The 20,921-nt window shown below is 41.0% G+C and overlaps 1 protein-coding gene across 3 annotated transcripts in view; it reads right to left on the minus strand.

Annotated features, from left to right (window-relative positions):
• Nucleotides 1–10,412: 10,412 nt before the first annotated feature.
• The window catches only part of RALBP1 (ralA binding protein 1), a 69,785-nt gene continuing 59,276 nt past the window's right edge, over nt 10,413–20,921 (minus strand). For all 3 annotated transcript variants that reach the window (XM_077270205.1, XM_077270207.1, XM_077270206.1), the window contains exon 10: nt 10,413–14,199. In XM_077270205.1, the coding sequence (XP_077126320.1) occupies nt 13,960–14,199 (240 nt within the window). In that variant the 3' untranslated portion in view covers nt 10,413–13,959. The remainder of the gene's footprint in view (nt 14,200–20,921) is intronic.

The raw sequence follows: 20,921 nt of genomic DNA on the forward strand, positions 1-20,921 counted from the left end.
CTAGGGTGGCTGGTGTTCTCCCCCCGGGCCGTTAGACGGTTCGGGGGTTCTTGAATCTCCAGTGTGGATTTTGATAGGGTTTTTGTTGACCATATAAGTTATCTTACTACATTCTGCTATTAGTAAGTGGGCCTCTCTTTGCTAAAATCTAGTTCATCTCTGTGTTTGTCATTTCCTCTTACCTCACCGTTATTATTTGTGGGGGGCTGCTATCCTACTTTTGGGGTCTATTCTCTGGAGGCAAGAGAGGTCTTTGTTTTCCTCTTCTGGGGGTGGTTGGTCCTCCGGCTGGCGCGAGACATCTAGCGACCAACGTAGGCATGTTCCCCGGTTACTGCTAGTGTTGGCGTTAGGAGTAGATATATGGTCAACCCAGTTACCACTGCCCTATGAGCTGGATTTTTGTACGTCGCAGACTTACTTGTTTCTCTGAGACCCTCGCCATTGGGGTCATAACAGAACCCAGAGCTGAAATCTGTATCTTCAACGTACTCAGGTCTTTATCAAAGTTCGGAAGGAAACCTAGAATTTGAGGAACATTTGGGCCCAGAGTGATGGATACTGGAACTGTACTTTGTGAACAATTTCTTCCAGACCTTTAGGTATATCGCTGTTACTGGCTTTCTGCTCTTTTGTATCGTGGAGATGACTGGTTCTGACAAACCCTTTGACCTTAGGATCTACCCAGGATACAAGTTGACAGCTGTAACATCCCTAGATTTTGATGAACCAGAGGGCCCTGCACCAGAAGATCCCATCTTGATGATAGAATTAGGTCTTCCAACGCCATCCACTTTAATAGGAAGAACCAGCTCCTTTTGGGCCAGTATGGGACTATTAGGATTACCGATGCCTGATTCTATTAGATCTTCCTCAAGACTCTCGGTATTCGAGTGAGCGGTGGGAAGGCGTATGTAAGCTCCATATCCCACCTCTGAGCCAAGGCGTCTACCCTGGTCAGATTGTCCTCTGGATTCAATGAGAAACAATCTTGTTTTTGCATTTTTCCTCGAGGCGAATAAGTATTTCCGGTGTACCCCAGTGTAGGGTCAGATGAATAAAAACCTCTTCATTTAGGGACCATTCCGAAGGATGAACCTTCTCCCTGCTTAGGAAGTCCGCTATGTGCTTTTCTGAGCCTTTCAGGTGAACTGCTGTGATTAATTTTAGTGAGTGAGTTCTGCCCAGGAAAATAGTCTCTGACAATTTCTGTAAGCGATGGCACCTGGGACCTCCCTGATGTAGGAGGAAGGATACTGTGGTTGAGTTGTCCAAGAAGATCCTGATGTGTTGATTTTGTAGCTCTTCCTGGCATCTGCTCAGCGCTTCCCAGACTGCTCTGAGTTCCCTGTGGTTCGAGGAACTGTTGCGCACTGATGTTCCTTGGAGGTAACGTCGTTCAATGTGAGCGCCCCAACCTCTGAGGCTTGCATCTGTAGTGATGTTTATGCATGGGAACACCCTCCAGGGTCTTCCTTTGTAGAGGTTTGCTGTACTGGTCCACCATGACAATGACCGCTTTACCACTCCGAATATTAACATCCTCTTGTCCAATGAAGTCTCCTTGCCATCCCATGCCGAAAGAACTTCCCGCTGTAAGCTTCTTGAATGGAATGGACTCCACTGGATGCTGGAAATACATGAGGCCATCAAACCCAGGATTCTCATGGCTTTCCTGATGGAAATATATTTCCACTTCTGAACCGTCTGAATCTCCTGTTTGATTATTGTTGTTTGTGCGGTGGAAGGGACGAAAAACTCCTGTTAGGAATCTAGGAGTACCCCCAGAAACACTTTCTTCCTTTCTGGCCTGAAACTTGATTTCTTTAAGTTTATTAACCACCCCAGCTTCTCCAGGAGTGACACAGTTGTTGTTAAGCATTCTTCCATATGTTGTGGTGAGTCTGCCACTAGTAGTAGGTCGTCCAGGTATGGGACGGTGAGAATGTTTTTTCTCTTAAGAAGGCCATAACTTCTGCCATGAGTTTTGTGAAGATTTGGGGAGCAGGAGAGACCGAATGGCAGGCACTGAAACTGGAAGTGTTGTATTCTCTCTTGGTCTTTTATGTCAAACACCTCAGGTACTTTTGATGCGAGCCATGAATAGGTACATGGTAATAAGCACTTTTTAGATCTAGTGTGCTCATTACAGAGTCCTTCCTTATCAACGGTATGACTGATCTGAGTGACTCCATTTTGAATTATTTGTAGGCCACCCACCGGTTTAGTGGCTTCAGATTTATTATTGTTTGGTATTCCTCTCCTGGTTTCTTTATGGAAAACAGACTCGAATAATGTCTGTGGAACTGCTGGGAATGAGGCAACTGAATTATGACCCGCAACTATATAACCTCCTGTACATCTTTCAGAAGTCTTTGATGGACTGCTGGAGATTGGGTATGGGTTAGGCAGTATCTCTTGGGTGGTACCTGGGTGAGCTCTATCCTGTACCCCTAAGCGACTGTCTGCAGAATCCACGGATTCTGGGTAATCTCCTGCCAACCTTTCAAGAAGTACTGGAGTCTACCCCAACGCCTTTGGCGTCGTTGCCTGCTGGGTCTTGGCCTTTGGTCCTGAAAAGAGCCTTTACCCTTGACACTCTTGGGGTAGCTCCACCTGCCGGATTTCCCCTTTCCTTTATAGTCTTGTCTGGGGTGAGAACGAGTCCTCCGAAAGGACGGCAATTTCTTTGGTTTTTCTTCAGGGAAGCCCTTCTTTTTATCTGACGCTTTTTCAAGCAACTCATCTACAACTGGTTCAAAATACGTGCAGGCCAGAGAAAGGTATTGAACAAAGTTTATTTTTTGACTGGATATCCCCTGTCCACGATCTTAGCCAGAACTCGCCTCGCTGCATTTGGTAACGCATTATTTCTGATTCTGCTGAGGCAGCTGCCATAAAGTCGGTCGCCATTTTCAGCAATGGTAGTGATTTCAGGATTTCCTCCCTAGGAGTCTTGTTCTTAATGTGGCTCTCTAGCTTGTCTACCCATAGACTCATCAACCTGGCTACCAAGGTGGCTGCTACGTTCACTTTCATAATGGCTGCTGATGACTCCCAGGCTTTCTTAAGGAGGTCCTCTGATCTCTTGTCCATCGGATCTTTAAGGCCAGACGAGTCTTCAAAGGGAATGGCTGTTTTCTTAGAGACTCTAGCCACAGATCTTTGGTACGGTTTCCCATAACTTGGTCTCTTCCGGATCGAAGGGAAGGTGGAATTTTAAGTCCCTTGGGACCACAAGCTTTTCCCCCACATCTTCCCATTTTTCCAATATTGCCGTTATATGATTATTAACCAGGAATACTCTATTCCTACGAGCTCTCAGGCTGCCGAACATTTCATCCTAGATTGTCAATGGTTCTGTGGAGTCCTCAACCTTCATGGCATTTCTGACAGCTTGCAGGAGCATGTCAGTGATTTCAGAAGAAAACCTATCTCTTCCGTTCTTCCGGGAGTACTACTGAGGTACCCCCGCCTTCACCCAAGTCCAGACACTTCGCCCTCCTTAGAACTCAGATCCGTGTCCCATCTGGGTCTCTTAGGACGAGGGATTGAGCTGGTACTAAGGCTGTGACTGTACTGAGACTGTAAATTGTACTTCCTCTCTGATCATGGATTTTATACTATCCAGTAAAGAGGTTGCTCATCCTTAAGTAATTTGGATATGCATCCTTCACAAAGCTTCTTGTCCTATCCCTCTGGAAATCTGGCTGTGCATAGGGGACATCTGCTAGCCTGCTTTTTGGCCGCTGAACTGGACCACCTAGGTGCCTCCTGAAAGACAATAAAGGGCCCTGTAGCTTTTGGATCTAGTGACCAGCTAAGAGACCCCTACTACACCTCACTCACATGTTCCAGGAATGGCTCTAAGGATTGGACTTCAGGACGGCTAGCACTCTCCATCTTTACTAAGTCAAGTGTGCTGTCAGTCACTTAAATAGTCCACCTTAACCAGCTTCAAGACATCGAATTCATCCTCCTTCTGAGCTCAGCTGATGTCAATTCCGCTGCTGGTCCTCGGCCGTACTGCGCACGCTCCACGTTGAACGCACGGCGGCCGCCAAAGACACCTGCGTCCGGTGCCCTGCCTGGAGACCCTCCCACCAGGCCTCGCCCGACTGCCCCTGATGCTACAAAGCGCCGGAAGCCTAGCAAGACCAAGGACTGCAAACACGCCTCTCTGATTCCGTCCGATGCTGCTGGTAGCCCAGGGGCAAGATGCTAGCCGAATCGCGCTTCTGACCCAGTCCCAGGGTCCTGTAGGCACACCCCCCCAGATGCACCGGCACGCCAGAAGTCTAAGGCACGAGACAACGGCCCTGAAGCCAGAACAGCAGCCACTGCCCAGAGCCACCTGGGGAGGGATGCAGCAGATGCCAGGAGCACACAGCTCAACCGGAAGCTGAGCGACCTTCTCCGGTATCAGCGCCACTGCGGAGTCTGCTCGTCAGACCGAACCTCCGCTGCCCAGATATGGAGAGGGATATGACTGTTGCCGGGAGCCTCCTGCTCAACCGCCTCCACCCGGAGTGGACATCAGCACACAAGTAACTTATTCTTCGCACCCCTGTGCTCCACTTCTGCATCTGTATCTGATAGAGGCAGGAAAAACACCGAAGGGTAGTGGTGGGGAGGGACTATTTAACCTCTTCTGTGTTCCTGTCCCTATCAAGGATAAGAACAACCACCTCCTGGTGGTGCTGTCAGGAGGGATGTCAATACCTCATATGTGATTGGAAAGTACTGTTTGGGCATACAGTAGGGCTTGAAAAAGAAACTTTTGGAGTACAAATTTGGCTGGAATAGATAGAGGATGCTATGTTGCTTTTACGGAGCCCCTGAGGTGCCAACACAGTAGAAACCTACCCACTAGAGACCCCATTTTGGAAACCATACGCCTAAAGGAATTCATCTAGACGTGTGATGAGCATCTTGAAACCACAGGTGCTTTTCAGAATTTTGAAATACTGGGCCATGAAACTGAAGTTCTGATTTTTTTTTTCTTATTATTCACGTGAATGTTACGTTTGTGAAAATAAGAAATTTTGAGCAAAAGTAACTGAAGAAAATGTGTAGATTTTGCTGGAATGACATGGGGGTCTCATATAACATTAGCAAAGCCACTGATGTTCCAGAACATCCCCACTTTCCCCATAAGTAACCCCATTAAAAAAAATGACAACTCTCACTGAATACATCTAGGGGTGTTCTGAGCATGTGTGATATCGCAAGTGTTTCACAGAATTTTATTCCAAAAACAAAATTACATCGTTTCCACGTAAATTTTGTTTTAAGGACAGATTGAACATTTTCACAAGGGATCATTAAGTGAAAACGGCTCAATAAATTGTTACACAAATGCTCCTGAACGTGGCAATTACCCCTTCTGTGGCTGTACGGTACTGTTTGGCCACATTTTAGGTATCAGGAGAAAGGAGCTATTTGACTTTCCTGGAATAATGTGCAGACATAATTTGCAGAATCCCCAAGTGCCAGAACAGTAGAAATTTCCCCCAAGTGATTCGATTACGTAAAGTACACCCCTGAGTGAATTAATCTACAGGTGTAATCATTTTGGCTCAATGGATGTTTTCTAGATTTGGCGTTGCAGAATGAAAATTGCAAATATGCCAGCTTAGTGCCCAATATATTGTGCTTACAGATTTGTGGGTTCTTGCTGCTACATTAGTGCCATATATGTGGATACTAGCTGTAGTTTTGGTACACTGTGGGGCTCAGAAGCGATGGGAATTTTTATTTGGAATTGCAGATTTAGCTAGATTTTATTTGCGTCAGAGCCATATTGCTTTCCCAGAGCCTTTGTGCTTCGAGCAATGTGGAAACTCCCTATATTTCCAGTCAGGCCTGAGTTGGAGCTTTTTATTGGTATCACTTTGGGGTACATAACATTCTGGATCACATTTAAGGATAGGTTTAAAATTTACAAAATATGTAATTCAGACAGACCCCATGAAGATATTCACTGTAATGAGGCATATGAGCTCATTTTGGGCTCTGTTCTTGTAGTGATAGTCTTTTTTGTGAATGGGGAGTTTGTCTGAATCCAGTTTTTAGTTTTTTTGTTTAGATGGAAACCCTGATGCAAGGAGGAAAATGATCAACAGCAGATCAATAATAGTATTTCTTTACACTGTTCACCATGCAGTATAAACAATAAGATCGATTTATTCTTTAGGTCCGTGTAATTACAGCCAGACCTGTGGAGTCAGAGTTGGTATAAAATGGACTGAATCCGACAATATATAACACATTAGGTACAGTAGTACAATGCAGGATGTGCTGTAAATGTTTTCATAAAAATTTGGGAAAGTTATGAAATGCCCTCTAAACATGGTGGATAAAAATCAATGTTTTTTAAAAAAAAAAAAAAAAAAAAAAAAAAAAAAAAAAATCGGATTTTTTTATTTAAATCGGATTTTTTTTATTTAAATCGGATTCTTTTCAATAAACTGCTTTTTGAGGAAAATATTTTACCATCCAAAGGTTCTTCCATCATGAGATAAAGCTGAGTTGTTTAACTCAGTAGAATAAAGGCTGTATATGTGTAACATTCACCATGCCATGCTCTTCCAGAGGTTTCTGTAGGATTAGTGGGCAGTTTCTCTCCTATATTATCACAGACGCTCGCTTTACTTACGCAGTTCTCAAAACTGAATTTGACTCCGCAGAGGTCCCAGCCTCTTCTTCACAGCAAAAATGTTACAACATGAACAGAGTTGAGAAAAAGACCTTAATCCTATTGTTCTACAAACCTATGAATACAGAATCAACCCCTTCAGTGCCAAGTCCAAGAAGTTAGACAATATGTTTCTGATTGTTTGGAGTGGAATAGATCTGCACAACACAAGAAGAATGTGAATCTAAGTGTGAGGAGGAGGAAGGGCAAGCAGACAAGAAAATGAAAGTGAAACTTTGAGCACAATACTGCAGCATAGCCACAGACAGACAAGTCTGGATCTGTTTGTGTGTACGATACGATCTGAGGTTTATCACATTCTTTCCTTATAATGGCAGCAGGCCGTAAAAGAGACCCAGTTTGGGAATATTTTAATGAAGCTCCTTCGCCTATCGGTAAGGCAGGCATGCGTGCAAAATGCAAACGATGCAACAAAGAGATGCAAGGCCTGGTGGCGCGAATGAGGCAACATCATGAGAAGTGCGGTGATGAAGATGACCAAAGAAACACTTCTGAACAGGCAGCATCTTCAGGTTGGTAAACATTTTTATTGAATCCTATTTCTAAAGACTGAACTGTCATGTGTGAGAAAAATTATATTTCTTATTATTACTGCATGTTACTGTCATTTGGTAAAGTTATGAAGAAAAACAAATATTCCTTTTGGGGCAGGGGCAGTGATGTGTTGTGTACAATAAGCAGAAATTGTATAAACAATAAAATAACAGCATTGACTTTTTTGTTTAGGGGAATTCATGGATTCTGGAAACTATCCACCTCCAAGATCACCATCATCCTGTTCTACAGTTTCAGAGTTATCCATCCAGGATAGTGCTTCATTAGCAGCAGCATCATCATCATCAGACACCCACAGCCACATATCACCATCACCCAAAAGGAAGAAAAAACCTTTACCTCCTGGAACCACCATAGATAGGTTTGTGATAAGAACTAGCAGATTAGAAAAAGAGTTGATTGATGAAAAATTGCCCAGTTTATTTATGCAACGAACTCTTCTTTCCATCTGACTGAGAACCCACATTTCATTAATATGGTTCAGTCACTGAGACCAGGATACAGTCCACCCAGCAGAGCTGATGTTGCAGGGAAACTGCTGGATCAAGTGCATGACAGAGAAATGGAGCAATGTGCAACAGCTCTGGAGGGTAAAATTGTTAACCTAAGTATTGATGGGTGGAGTAATGTCCACAATGATCCTATTGTATGTGCTTGTATAACAACAGAAGAAGGTAAAGTCTTCCTTGCACAAACAACTGATAAGTCAGGAAATGCACACACAGCAGAATACTTACAAGTGGCAGTAAAAGCTATAACGACATGTGAACAAAAATTCAAATGTCTAGTACGCAGTTTGGTCACTGACAATGCTGCAAACGTATCCAAGATGAGAAGAGATTTAGAAGAGCAGGGAGGGAATACAAAGCTGCTAATAACATATGGTTGCAGTGCTCATTTGCTGCACCTCTTAGCCAAAGACTTAAGTGTTCCAGAAATAAAGGCTAATGTTGTTGAAATTGCTAAATACTTCCGTAATAATCATTTTGCTGCAGCAGCTCTGAAAAGGATGGGTGGAACCAAGCTAACGCTCCCACAAGATGTTAGATGGAACTCTGTGGTGGACTGTTTTGAGCAGTATATCAAAAACTGGCCTATTCTGATGACACTTTGTGAAGAAAATCGAGATAAAATAGATGGCACTGTCACGGCCAAAATCCTCAACATTGGGCTTAAGAGAAATGTTGAACATATGCTGAGCTTCCTGAAACCCATCTCTCAAGCTTTAAACAAAATACAGAAAAATAGCTGTTTTATTGCGGATGCTGTTGAAATTTGGAAGGAACTGAGTGAACACTTAAAAACAGAACTACACAAGGACAGAATTAAATTACAAGCAGTAAACAAACGAATGGGACAAGCACTGACTCCAGCTCATTTTTTGGCAAATATTGTCAATATCCAATATCAGGGTCAAAACCTAAGTGCTGAGGAAGAGGAGTTAGCTATGACATGGGTATCCAGCAATCATCCATCTTTAATGCCAACTATAATAAACTTCAGAGCTAAGGGGGAACCATTCAAGAAATATATGTTTGCTGAAGATATTTTAAGGAAGGTCACACCAGTAAACTGGTGGAAGTCACTTAAGCGCTTGGATTTAGAGACTGTTCAAGTAATGATTTCACTTTTAACAGCATTAGCTTCTTCTGCAGACGTTGAAAGAATATTCTCTTCCTTTGGACTCATTCATTCTAAATTGAGAAATCGGTTGGGACCCAATAAAGCAGGAAAGCTTGTTTTTCTTTTCCAGATTATGAATAGGAACAAAGAAGAAGATGATGATGAAGATGACGACAAGTGAGCTACAGAGGACAGCAGGGACAGTAGTATTTAAGTTTTTCATGTGTCGGCTGGGCTGACAGTCTAAGCTTCTTAAAATATATATATATTTTGTTTAGCCAAATTAGTTAACAAACATGGATGTTTGTTTAAGCAAATAACTTATGCTGTAATGCTGTTATTGTTTCAGTTGAATAAATCTATTTAAATTGTTATTAAGGTCAGGATTATTTTTCTCCTTCCTAAGTACAACAGAACAGTGGTGTCCAAATATGAATGATTAACCCATTAAACTGGGGAGAAAAAAAGTAAACTAAAAAGTGATTCTAAAAATCTTCATCTACTTGCATGTTAAAGTAGCAAGAACTAGTTTAGGTAGAAACTTTGATTTAAATCACTGATTTAAATCAAGCCTTACTGACTAGTGATTTAAATCGTGATTTAAATCAGTTACATTTAAATCAAATCCACCCTGCCTCTAAATATCTGTTCTGTTCCTGATCTAAGGATCTCGGCTTTTAGTGGAGATGAATCTGTGCTGCACTTTATGTACATGCTCAGTAGTGAGGCAGGGCTCTGGGGTCGAAGTCATCCAGTCGGAAGTCCGAGAAATTCAGGAGTCAGAGGGTGGTTTGGCTTACCGATTCAACAGCCCTGATTACAGCGATACCAGATTTATGTAGGTATTTTTAGGTCTTTGCACACTTAATTTTGTAGAAAGACATGTTTTCTAAACCACTATATTTGGAGTGCTATCTTATATTTTTACACTGACCGAGCTGCCAAGATGGCATTTTTACTGATGCCATTTTTATTTACATACATCTTTTTGATTGCTTTTTATTCCACTTTTTGCAGCTTTCTTTTATATAAGGGTTAAATAACGCGACAGTTATATTAATTGCGCCCGTCTGGATGCGACAATACTAAATATGTAGTTTGTTAATTTTTACATAAACATGAAAAATTATTGGAGAACTTTTTTTTTATGATTTGTAAGCTTTTTTTTCTTACTTTTTTTTACCCTTTTATTTATTCCCTCTATGGGACTTGAACATTTCATAGTTTATGTACCTTGCAGATGTGGAGATCATTCTTTTACCTACAGATTGCCATAGCACAACCATCAGCAACCCACAATCGCATGGTTTAGCAGCTTCCAAAGTATTAAACAGATACGGACAATGCTAGCACTGGCTTTTACTGCAGGAGCTAGGCTCTCAGTTAAGCAAAGCTCCCACGGTAATTGCCTGCACAATCACCAGGACATACCGGTATGTCCATTTGCGGAACACCTAGGCAAATATGGCGTACAGGTACAACTAATGTTGGGAAGACTCAAGTAAAACATGACATGCAGGATTAAAACAGATTTTTTATTTGCTCTGTTGCATGATGCCTGGATAAGAAACATTAACTAAGAGACTTACATAAAGTTGGGAGAAAAAAAAATACTGGTAAGTGACTATTAATTGGAACGCAATGCTTCAAAAGTGGACCAACATTAGTAAATACAAAATGTATTTGTAACAGACAGAAGGAAATGTTAACACTTCATTTAGCCATTTAAAACAATAGGAATATGACAAAAGAGCAAATCTGCACTCTACCTGTGTACACATTTATGGAACATGTAGAACTTGTAGGGTGGCTCATTCCAGTTATATCATCATTAGCAGTGCCACCCATTTTGCCATTGACACTTGGGGAATAGGAAATGGTCACCCACGAGTAAGAGGTAAAAGGTGAATTAGTTTTTGTTTTACGCACAGAATCACACTGCTAGCACTTTTCACTTAATGATGGTACCTGTTAAATACCAGAGTCTACTGTCACTCTACAACTCCACTGTACACATCTAAGCACCAAGCAACCCTGTATCTCCTAAATAGGACTGGAATGTGCTTTTAATGGCTCCAAGAAAATGGTTTCCAGACCAAAAGTATTGCTGGGGCTTCAGTATAAACATGCACAATGAATCTATAATATCATTTCACAGCTCTGGCGCCAGCCACATGGTGACGGTCAACCACTGAATGGAGCTAGGTCACCTAAGAATCTGGAGCAATAAGTGTCTTATGCATATTATGCTGGTTTTCAGGATCACCACTGCATAACAAAATGAGGTGATCCCTCAGCCATGTGTGATAACTGAAGCTATATCACCAGTAAATAGCATATGTGGTTTGCACTTAAAATACAAAAAGGGAAGACCTATTCATGGGCTTCAAGTAGTTTGAGCCTATATAGCAATGTCACAGAAGAAACCCAACCCTACAGTAATTTACGGGCAAATAACAGCTGCCTTCATCTCAAGTATCTGTCACCACTATATCACTTAGATTTAAGGAGGATTGCAAGAGGGTAATCTGTAGAATTGTTAAAACTGATTGCCATCACAGAATACAGCACATTACAAGAAGTGATGAAACTTCAGCTTTCCATCTTCAAAAGAAAAGATATGATTTCTCAAAAAAAAAGAAAGAATAGCCAACAAGGAAAAGTGGTATGAGCAGATAACCAACAAGTAGCTTTCAAATAAAGCAGAAAGGCACAAAAAGGTGAAGTGAAAGACTGAATGGTAAAGCTCATTACACTCTAAAGGATAGGCAATCTTCAAGTGCAACTCAAGATGCAAATATGTTCTACTAGTCCAAATCGGAGATTCCCCTCAATCAATCACGTCACAAAATAATTTAAAGGAGTTTTTTTTCCCCCCCCCACTAATGCACATCAGTGGAGCTGACAAAAGCAGGCATTTTTTGTGTAATGTTCAACAGCTACACAAAAAATAAGGGGAGAGAAAGCTTAAGTCTGACCAAAGTGCGTCTTTTGTGCCGCAGTTTACAGGCAACTTACTGATTACTGAGGTCTACAGTTCACGGCGTACACACAGGATCTCAACCTTTTCTCCAGGAGAAACGTCATGTCTCAAGGGGCAACTTGAACTGCGGTCATGTTTTACTTTTACTAGGCAGTATATGATTATATCATATGGGGGTACTTAGAACAGTAATATAACCCGTTACATCAAACACACTGGTGGCTAGGAATGTGCTGCTTAATTCACATTTCGAAGAACCTGTAGTTCTGAAAAAACTAATATCCATTGGTGTTCTGCACTTTTGTAGCTTTTACACATTTTGCTTTACTCTAAACCTCTGCAGCAATCTGCGCCATTAGCTCGGTCTGTATTTGAGATCACTTGCCTTCTGTGCATATTCACGGAGCACATTTATAGAAATGAGTAAGGCTAAGTGCACATGTTATGGATTTGGCTGCGGATCCGCAGCGGATTGGATGCAGCGGATTCGCAGCAGTTTTCCATCAGGTTTACAGTACCATGTAAACCTATGGAAAACCAAATCCGCAGTGCCCATGCTGCAGAAAATACTGTGCGGAAACGCTGCGGTTTATTTTCCACAGCATGTCAATTCTTTGTGCGGATTCCGCAGCATTTTACACCTGCTCCTCAATAGGAATCCGCAGGTGTAAAAACAGGTGAAATCTGCACAAAAACGCTGCAAATCCACGGTAAATCGCAGTGCGTTTTTTCCCTGCGGATTTTTCAAAACCGGAGCAGAAAAATCCGCACAGAAATCCGCAACGTGGGCACATAGCCTTAGGGCTTGTTCACACGGTGCATTTTTGTCAGGATTTGTTTTTATTTTTACCAGCACATTTTTGCAGTGGACAAAAGCACTAAATTTTACAGTATCAGCAAAGTAAATTAGATTTCTGAAATCTCCTGCGCATGCTGCTTTTTTCTCATCACAGATTTGAACGCTCAAATGTTGATTCTTTAAGTGTTTTTCACCCATTCAAATAAATGAGGAAAGAAAAATGACAAGTAAATACACAAACTGCAGGCAAAACGGGCATATTTTATGCATAGTTTTTCCTGCTAACACACTAGTTTCTGCAGCAGAAAAGTATGCTGCAAATACTAAAGGAGTGCACTTACGCTTAGTCTGTAAAATGGCTATTTCTCACAAGTATGGGAAAGGACCATGACAGTGGGGTTTAGTTTGAGGTTGTGTTCAGCTACATTCTCACAACGAGTATATGGTGAGTTTTTTTCATGCTGCATATTTTTGAACAAAATGCAAGCAACCCATTTTACTTAATGGGTACCAAAAATCTGCAACCTCAAAAACTCACCAAAAGCTCATCGTGGGAATGTAGCCTTAAGGTATGGAAAGCGATCCTACTCCATATTCTGATTGCTAATGCTTCAATTGCCAAGTCAGACATGTGGTGAAGATCTCCAGAGCACATAATGCAAGAAATGAATGCCGTTCTGTACAGCACAACTGCACGAACTCAAGTCATAGCTCACTCAGGGTGCGGGAAAGCAATAACGGCAGCAAGCCAGCAACACTGGAGAGCTGATCAGATCATTTAGAACCATGTACAGCTATATAATCAAAGTTTTTATTTGCAGTAGTCTCAAACAGGTGCATTCACAGCTGCAAAGTCCCTGGCTTATGGAAATTAAAAAAACCAAAACCTGTATCTTAAAGCTGCTCTGATGCCAAGATACTCATGAATAAATAATATAGAATGGTGTGCCTGGTAACATCTGTATCATAAAATCACCTAGAAATAAGTGTTTAAAAAAACGAACAAAAAAAACCCCTCATAGCCGCATTTCTGAAACTTGCCACGAGTCCCATCATTCAGAAAACTACATTCTTTTTTCACCATTAATGCAAGTACAAAATAATCGTTATTTTATAGAAGTGACCCAGAAAAGCCAGAACCCCAAGAACAAACTGGAACATAAAAGAGAAAGAAAATTTTAAAAAAAAGCTGTTTTCCTCAGGAGGGCAGTTACTGTGCGAAATCAAAATCACAGCGATGGCCTGTAAGGGTTAATAAGCACTTTACATGGGATTCACTTCTCATATCAGAGTTTCCTTCCAGTCCTTTACTGGCGAGGGTCTCGCTTGCTCTTTCGTCTTTGTGTCGGAGGCGGCATCTCTCTGCAGCTGGGCTCTGCTGCCCGCTTTCCCCGGCTCCTCTTCATCTTGCAGCTGCTCGGATTTTATGCGCTGCATCTGTAACAGCCTAAGCTGCACACGCAGCTCAATGATCGCTTCTCGCTCCTCGTGAATGGCTTGGTTCAAATGATTGTTCTTAATCTGACAAAAGAAGTTGTAGACTTGGAATAAATTGCAAAACGTCAAGTATCTAACTAGTATGTGTATTCTAAGCACACCACAACACAAGTCACACAAACAAGGACCTCCAAAAGCCAAGCAAGGAAGAAGAAATGGAGAGAACCTGAAGGTATGCTAGCTTGGCAAAGATCCAACACGTTTATTAAAAAAAATGGTAATCCTGCGATTTTCACACTGGGGTTTTTTAGGCTCATACTTCCTTTTATTAAGAGTTTAGAGCAAATCTTCAGGTTATCAGATAGGATTTCAATGAGTGTAACCTCTATACAAAGCTGATTACACAGGATCCACCATTCACAATAGATGATGTCACATCTGACCCCGCTTCCCTCCCTTCAATATCACTTTTGCACAAGCTTATTTGACAAGTCAATACATAAAACAACCATTGCAGATAATGAACATGTGTTAAGTCTAAAAAAGCTCCAACAGCCAATGTGAAAATTGAAAGATTTATTTTCAAACCCAGATTGTGACATGTTAAAAAAAACAAACAAACCGACATTTAACTCAAAAAACGGACTTAAACAACAGGTCCTTTTCTAATTACAAATTCTTTTCTTCCTGGATTACAACATATATACACCGTATACACTATATCTATATATCTCTCTATATATATCTATCTATCTATCTATCTATATGTGTATATCTAATATATAAAGCTGAATGTGTGTATGTATGTATGTGCGTATGTATGTCCGGGATTGGCATCTGAACCGTCGCAGCTACAGCCACAAAATTTTGCACAGTCACACGTCTGGACCCCGAGAGCGTCATAGGCTATATTGTGAGGTGAAATTTTAACCCCGCGCTTTCCAATTCACCAAAACAATTTTGCCCCTATCTACATAATGGGGAAAAAATGAAAGGAAAAGTGTTGGAGGCAAATTAACAGCTGCCAGATGTGAACAAGGGGGACTTAAAGAATGAGAGCGATGGCGCCAAAGAGTATATACTGTACAGTTGCTAAGGTGGGGCCCCGACATGGGATAATCACCACACCACCACGGGGATATGAACACACACACAAAATGCGCCACACACTACCACGTGCTCGAACACATATACCACCCTCAGCACACATTTCACCACACATACACCAACCTCGCCACATAAAAGTTGAAACACAAAAGTCGCCGCTCAAAACTCGCTACGCGCAAAACTCTCCACATGCAAAACTCGCCACACGTGCAAAACTCACCTCATGGAAAACTTGCCACACGCAAAACTTGCACACGCAGAAAAATTGCCACATGCACAAAAGTTGCAACACATGCAAAAGTTGCCTCACACAAAACTTGCACATACTCAAAAGGCAATACACATAAAACTCGCCACGCGCAAAACTCCCCATGCGCAAAACTTGCTGCACACAACTTGCTACACTAACCTGTCACATGCAACTCGACACACAAAAAGTTGCTACACGCATGTCGCCACACAAAACTCATCTCACAAAAGTCGCTACATGCATGTCGCCACACGCAACTCAACACACACAACTTGACACACGAAACTCGCCCTAAAACACACACAAGTCTGGTATTATCCTTCAAAAATAAAAATCTGATTAATAAGCTGACAAACTACAAGAGCAACAAATGTACCATATAGGAATCCGGCAGCTGTCAGTCACATGACCAGTCTATTATGTGTATGTGTGAGCTAATATATACTGCCAGGGGGTGGGCTTACTGTTGGCTGGGGATTTATCAGGCTGCCAATTTAGCTTACAAATACTGAGGTAAAAATACTGACCAAATAACGTGTGAACGAGGTCTAATACAGGAGGAGATGACATACAGATATATACTATATACAGGAGGAGATGACACACAGGTATATACTATTTACAGGGGAGATGACACAGGTATATACTATATGCAGGAGGAGATGACACACAGATATATACTATATACAGGAGAGATGACACACAGGTATATACTATATAGAGGAGGAGATGACATAAAAGTACATACTACATACAGCAGGAGATGACATACAGGTATATACTATATACAGAAGGAGATGACACACAGGTATATACTATATACAGGAGCAGATTACCTACAGGTATATAGTATATACAGGAGGAGATGACATACAGGTATATGCTATGTATAGGAGGAGATGACATACAGGTATATACTATATACAGGAGGAGATGACACACAGATATATACTATATATAGGTGAGATGACACAGGTATATACTATATACAGGAGGAGATTACATACAGGTATATACTATATATAGGAGGAGATGACATACAGGTATATACTATATACAGGGGAGATGACATACAGGTATATACTATATACAGGAGATGACATACAGGTGTATACTATATATAAGGGAGATGACAAACATGTATATACTGAGGTGAAAATGAGAGGTGTGAGGTGAAAATGAAAAGGTGTGAGTGCAAAATGAGAGGAGTGAGGGAAAATAGTGGAGTGATCAGAAAATGACAGATGTGAGGTCGAAATGACAAGTGTTAGGGGGGAATGAGAGGAGTGAGGGGGGAAAATAAGAGGAGTGAGGGGGAAAATGAGAGGTGTGAGGGAGAAAATGAGAGATGTGAGGGGGAAAATGAAAGATGTGATGGGGAAAATGAGAGGCGTGATGGGAAAATAAGAGAAGTGAGGTGCTATAACTAACCACAGATATTTACTATGCCCAGGCAACGCCGGGCTCTTCAGCTAGCTTAGATTTACAATCTCCATGCTTTTCTCATGGACAACTTTATGTGGCCTGTTCAAGAGTTGGAACAGCCAAAAATCTGTTTGTCTTTGCACCTGAAGGAAAAACTAAGAATGTCGTTTATCAAAAGGCTCTCGAATAAGTAGTAGAAGATTACCTCACATTACTTGGCCAATTTAGTTAAATCTGTGCGGAATATCTCTGGTGTTGAAATATATGTTGTAAAATGCTTCTATTAGCTTAGTTTTTGCCTTTTAATAATTACATTTCTATTTGTTTTGTGTTTTTTTTGTGCAGAATAAATTTTTGTTAACACACTCTATTTTGCTAACAGCAGTTATTACCCCGGGTGAAGCCGGGTAGTACAGCTAGTATGTGTATATATATATATATATATATATATATATATATATATATATATATATATATATATATATATATATATATATACACAAAAAACACAAAACAAATAGATAGAAATGTAATTATTAAAAGGCAAAAACTAAGCTAATAGAAGCATTTTATATACACACACACACACACACACACACACACATATATTGCATTGTATCTTTTGATTTACCAATTTTATATCCTCCTATAATCCACTTTGTTTTTCTCTCTCTTTTTGAACCAAACTTTCCCCGCTAAGTTCTAGGGTTACTCAAGGGTACTCCCAAACAGGACAAGTACTCATACGTTTTAAGCAATATTTTTTGTTGTTGCTATTATTCCCTGTTTATATGCATGCATGACTTCTTCTATTGCTGATATGTATATTGTCTTTTTACCAGACTTTGTGTCAAGAATTGTTATTTATAGCAACATTTAATTGTGCCTTATTAATATAGCTAGTAGGTTTACTTGTCTTTTCCCTATCTTTATAGGGTTTATTATTTTAATTTCCCCTTTTCCTTTCCTCTTTCCCTTGTTTTGATACCTTGCGCACATATTGCTGTATAACATTGGTTAATGCTCTGACAATGTGTATTGTGTTAACTTTGAGTTCTCTAAATTTGTTATCCTACCCGTTTATATTTTCTAATCCAATTTATTTTGTCCTTCCTTCCCATCTCCTTTTTTATGTTCCCTTTATTTACATAAAAATTCAATAAATATACTTGAAACACAAATTCCTTTTAACCCCTTCATGACCCAGCCTATTTTGACCTTAATGACTTGGCCGTTTTTTGCAATTCTGACCAGTGTCCCTTTATGAGGTAATAACTCAGGAACGCTTCAACAGATCCTAGCGGTTCTGAGATTTTTTTATTGTGACACATTGGGCTTCACATTAGTGGTAAATTTAGGTCGATAATTTTTGCGTTTATTTGTGAAAAAAATGGAAATTTGGTGAAAATTTACAAAAATTTTGCAATTTTCAAATTTTGAATTTTTATTCTGTTAAACGAGAGAGCTATGTGACACAAAATAGTTAATAAATAACATTTCCCACATGTTTACTTTACATCAGCACAATTTTGGACAATTTTTTTTTGCTAGGAAGTTATAAGGGTTAAAAGTTGACCAGCGATTTCTCATTTTTACATCGAAATTTACAAAACCATTTTTTTTAGGGACCACCTCACATTTGAAGTCAGTTTGAGGGGTCTATATGGCTGAAAATACCCAAAAGTGACACCATTCTAAAAACTGCACCCCTCAAGGTACTCAAAACCACATTCAAGAAGTTTATTAACCCTTCAAGTGCTTCACAGCAGCAGAAGCAACATGGAAGGAAAAAATGAACATTTAACTTTTTAGTCACAAAAATGATCTTTTAGCAACATTTTTTTTATTTTCCCAAGGGTAAAAGGAGAAACTGGACCCCAAAAGTTATTGTACAATTTGTCTTGAGTACGCCGATACCCTATATGTGGGGGTGAACCACTGTTTTGGCGCACGACAGGGCTCGGAATGGAAGGAGTGCCATTTGACTTTTTCAATGAAAAATTGGCTCCAATCTTTAGCGGACACCATGTCGCGTTTGGAGAGCCCGTGTGCCTAAACATTGGAGCTCCCCCACAAGTGACCCCATTTTGGAAACTAGACCCCTCACGGAGCTTATCTAGATGCATAGTGAGCACTTTGAACCCTCAGGTGCTTCCCAAATTGATCTGTAAAAATGAAAAAGTATTTTTTTTTTTTATTTTTTTTTTTTCACAAAAAATTTCTTTTAGCCTCAATTTTTTCATTTTCACATGGGCAACAGGATAAAATGGATCCTAAAATGTATTGGGCAATTTCTCCTGAGTAGACCGATACCTCACATGTGGGGGTAAACCACTCTTTGGGCACATTTCAGGGCTCGGAAGGGAAGGAGCGCCATTTGACTTTTTGAATGAAAAATTAGCTCCAATCGTTAGCGGACACCATGTCGCGTTTGGAGAGCCCCTGTGTGCCTAAACATTGGAGCTCCCCCACAAGTGACCCCATTTTTGAAACTAGACCTCCCATGGAACTAATCTAGATGTGTGGTGAGCACTTTAAAACCCCAAGTGCTTCACAGAAGTTTATAACTCAGAGCCGTGCAAATAAAAAATAATTTTCCTTTCCTCAAAAATTATTTTTTAGCAAGCAATTTTTTATTTTCACAAGAGTAACAGGAGAAATTGGACCCCAAAAGTTATTGTCCAGTTTGTCCTGAGTACGCCGATACCCCATATGTGGAGGGGAACCACTGTTTGGGCACACGTCGGGGCTCAGAAGGGAAGTAGTGACGTTTTGGGATGCAGACTTTGATAGAATGGTCTGCGGGCATCATGTTACGTTTGCAGAGCCCCTGATGTGCCTAAACAGTAGAAACCCCCCACAATTGACCCCATTTTGAAAACTAGACCCCCCAAGGAACTTATCTAGATGTGTGGTGAGCACTTTGAACCCCCAAGTGCTTCACAGAAATTGATAACGCAGAGCCGTGAAAATAAAAAATCCTTTTTTTTTCCACAAAAATAAGTTTTTAGCCCCCCATTTTTTTTATTTTCCCAAGGGTAACAGGAGAAATTAGACGGCCAAAGTTGTGCAATTTTTCCTGAGTACGGCGATAACCCATATGTTTGGGTAAACCACTGTTTGGGCGCACGTTGGGGCTCGGAAAGGAGGGAGCACCATTTGACTTTTTGAATGCAAGATTGGCTGAAAATCAATGGTGGCGCCATGTCGCGCTTGGAGACCCCTGATGTGCCTAAACAGTGGAAACCCCTCAATTCTAACTCCAATACTAACCCCAACACACCCCTATCCCTAATCCCAACTCTAGCCATAACCCTAATCACAACCCTAACCCCAACACACACCTAACCACAACCCTAACCCCGACACACCCCTAACCCTAATCCCAACCCTAACCACAACCACAACCCTAACCCCAGCACACCCCTAACTCTAACCATAACCCTAACCACAAGCCTCATCTTAACCCTATTTCCAACCCTAGCCCTAATTCCAACCCTAACTCTAATTCCAACCATAACCCTAAGTCTATGTGCCCACGTTGCGGATTCGTGTGAGATTTTTCCGCACCATTTTTGAAAAATCCGCAGGTAAAATGCACTGCGTTTTACCTGTGGATTTACCGCGGATTTCCAGTGTTTTTTGTGCAGATTTCACCTGCGGATTCCTATTGAGGAACAGGTGTAAAACGCTGCGGAAGAATTGACATGCTGCAGAAAATACAATGCAGCGTTTCCGCGCTGTATTTTCCGCACCATGGGCACAGCGGATTTGGTTTTCAATAGGTTTACATGGTACTGTAAACCTGATGGAAAACTGCTACGAATCTGCAGCGGCCAATCCGCTGCGGATCCGAAGCCAAATCCACACCATGTGCACATAGCCTAATCCTAGCCCTAACCCTAGCCCTAACCCTAGTGGAAAAATAAAAGTAAATATTTTTTCTTTATTTTATTATTGTCCCTACCTATGGGGGTCATAAAGGGGGGGTTTATTTATTATTTTTTTTATTTTGATCGCTGTG

Source organism: Ranitomeya variabilis, chromosome 6, assembly GCF_051348905.1.
Source record: "Ranitomeya variabilis isolate aRanVar5 chromosome 6, aRanVar5.hap1, whole genome shotgun sequence".
Classification (NCBI taxonomy): domain Eukaryota; kingdom Metazoa; phylum Chordata; class Amphibia; order Anura; family Dendrobatidae; genus Ranitomeya; species Ranitomeya variabilis.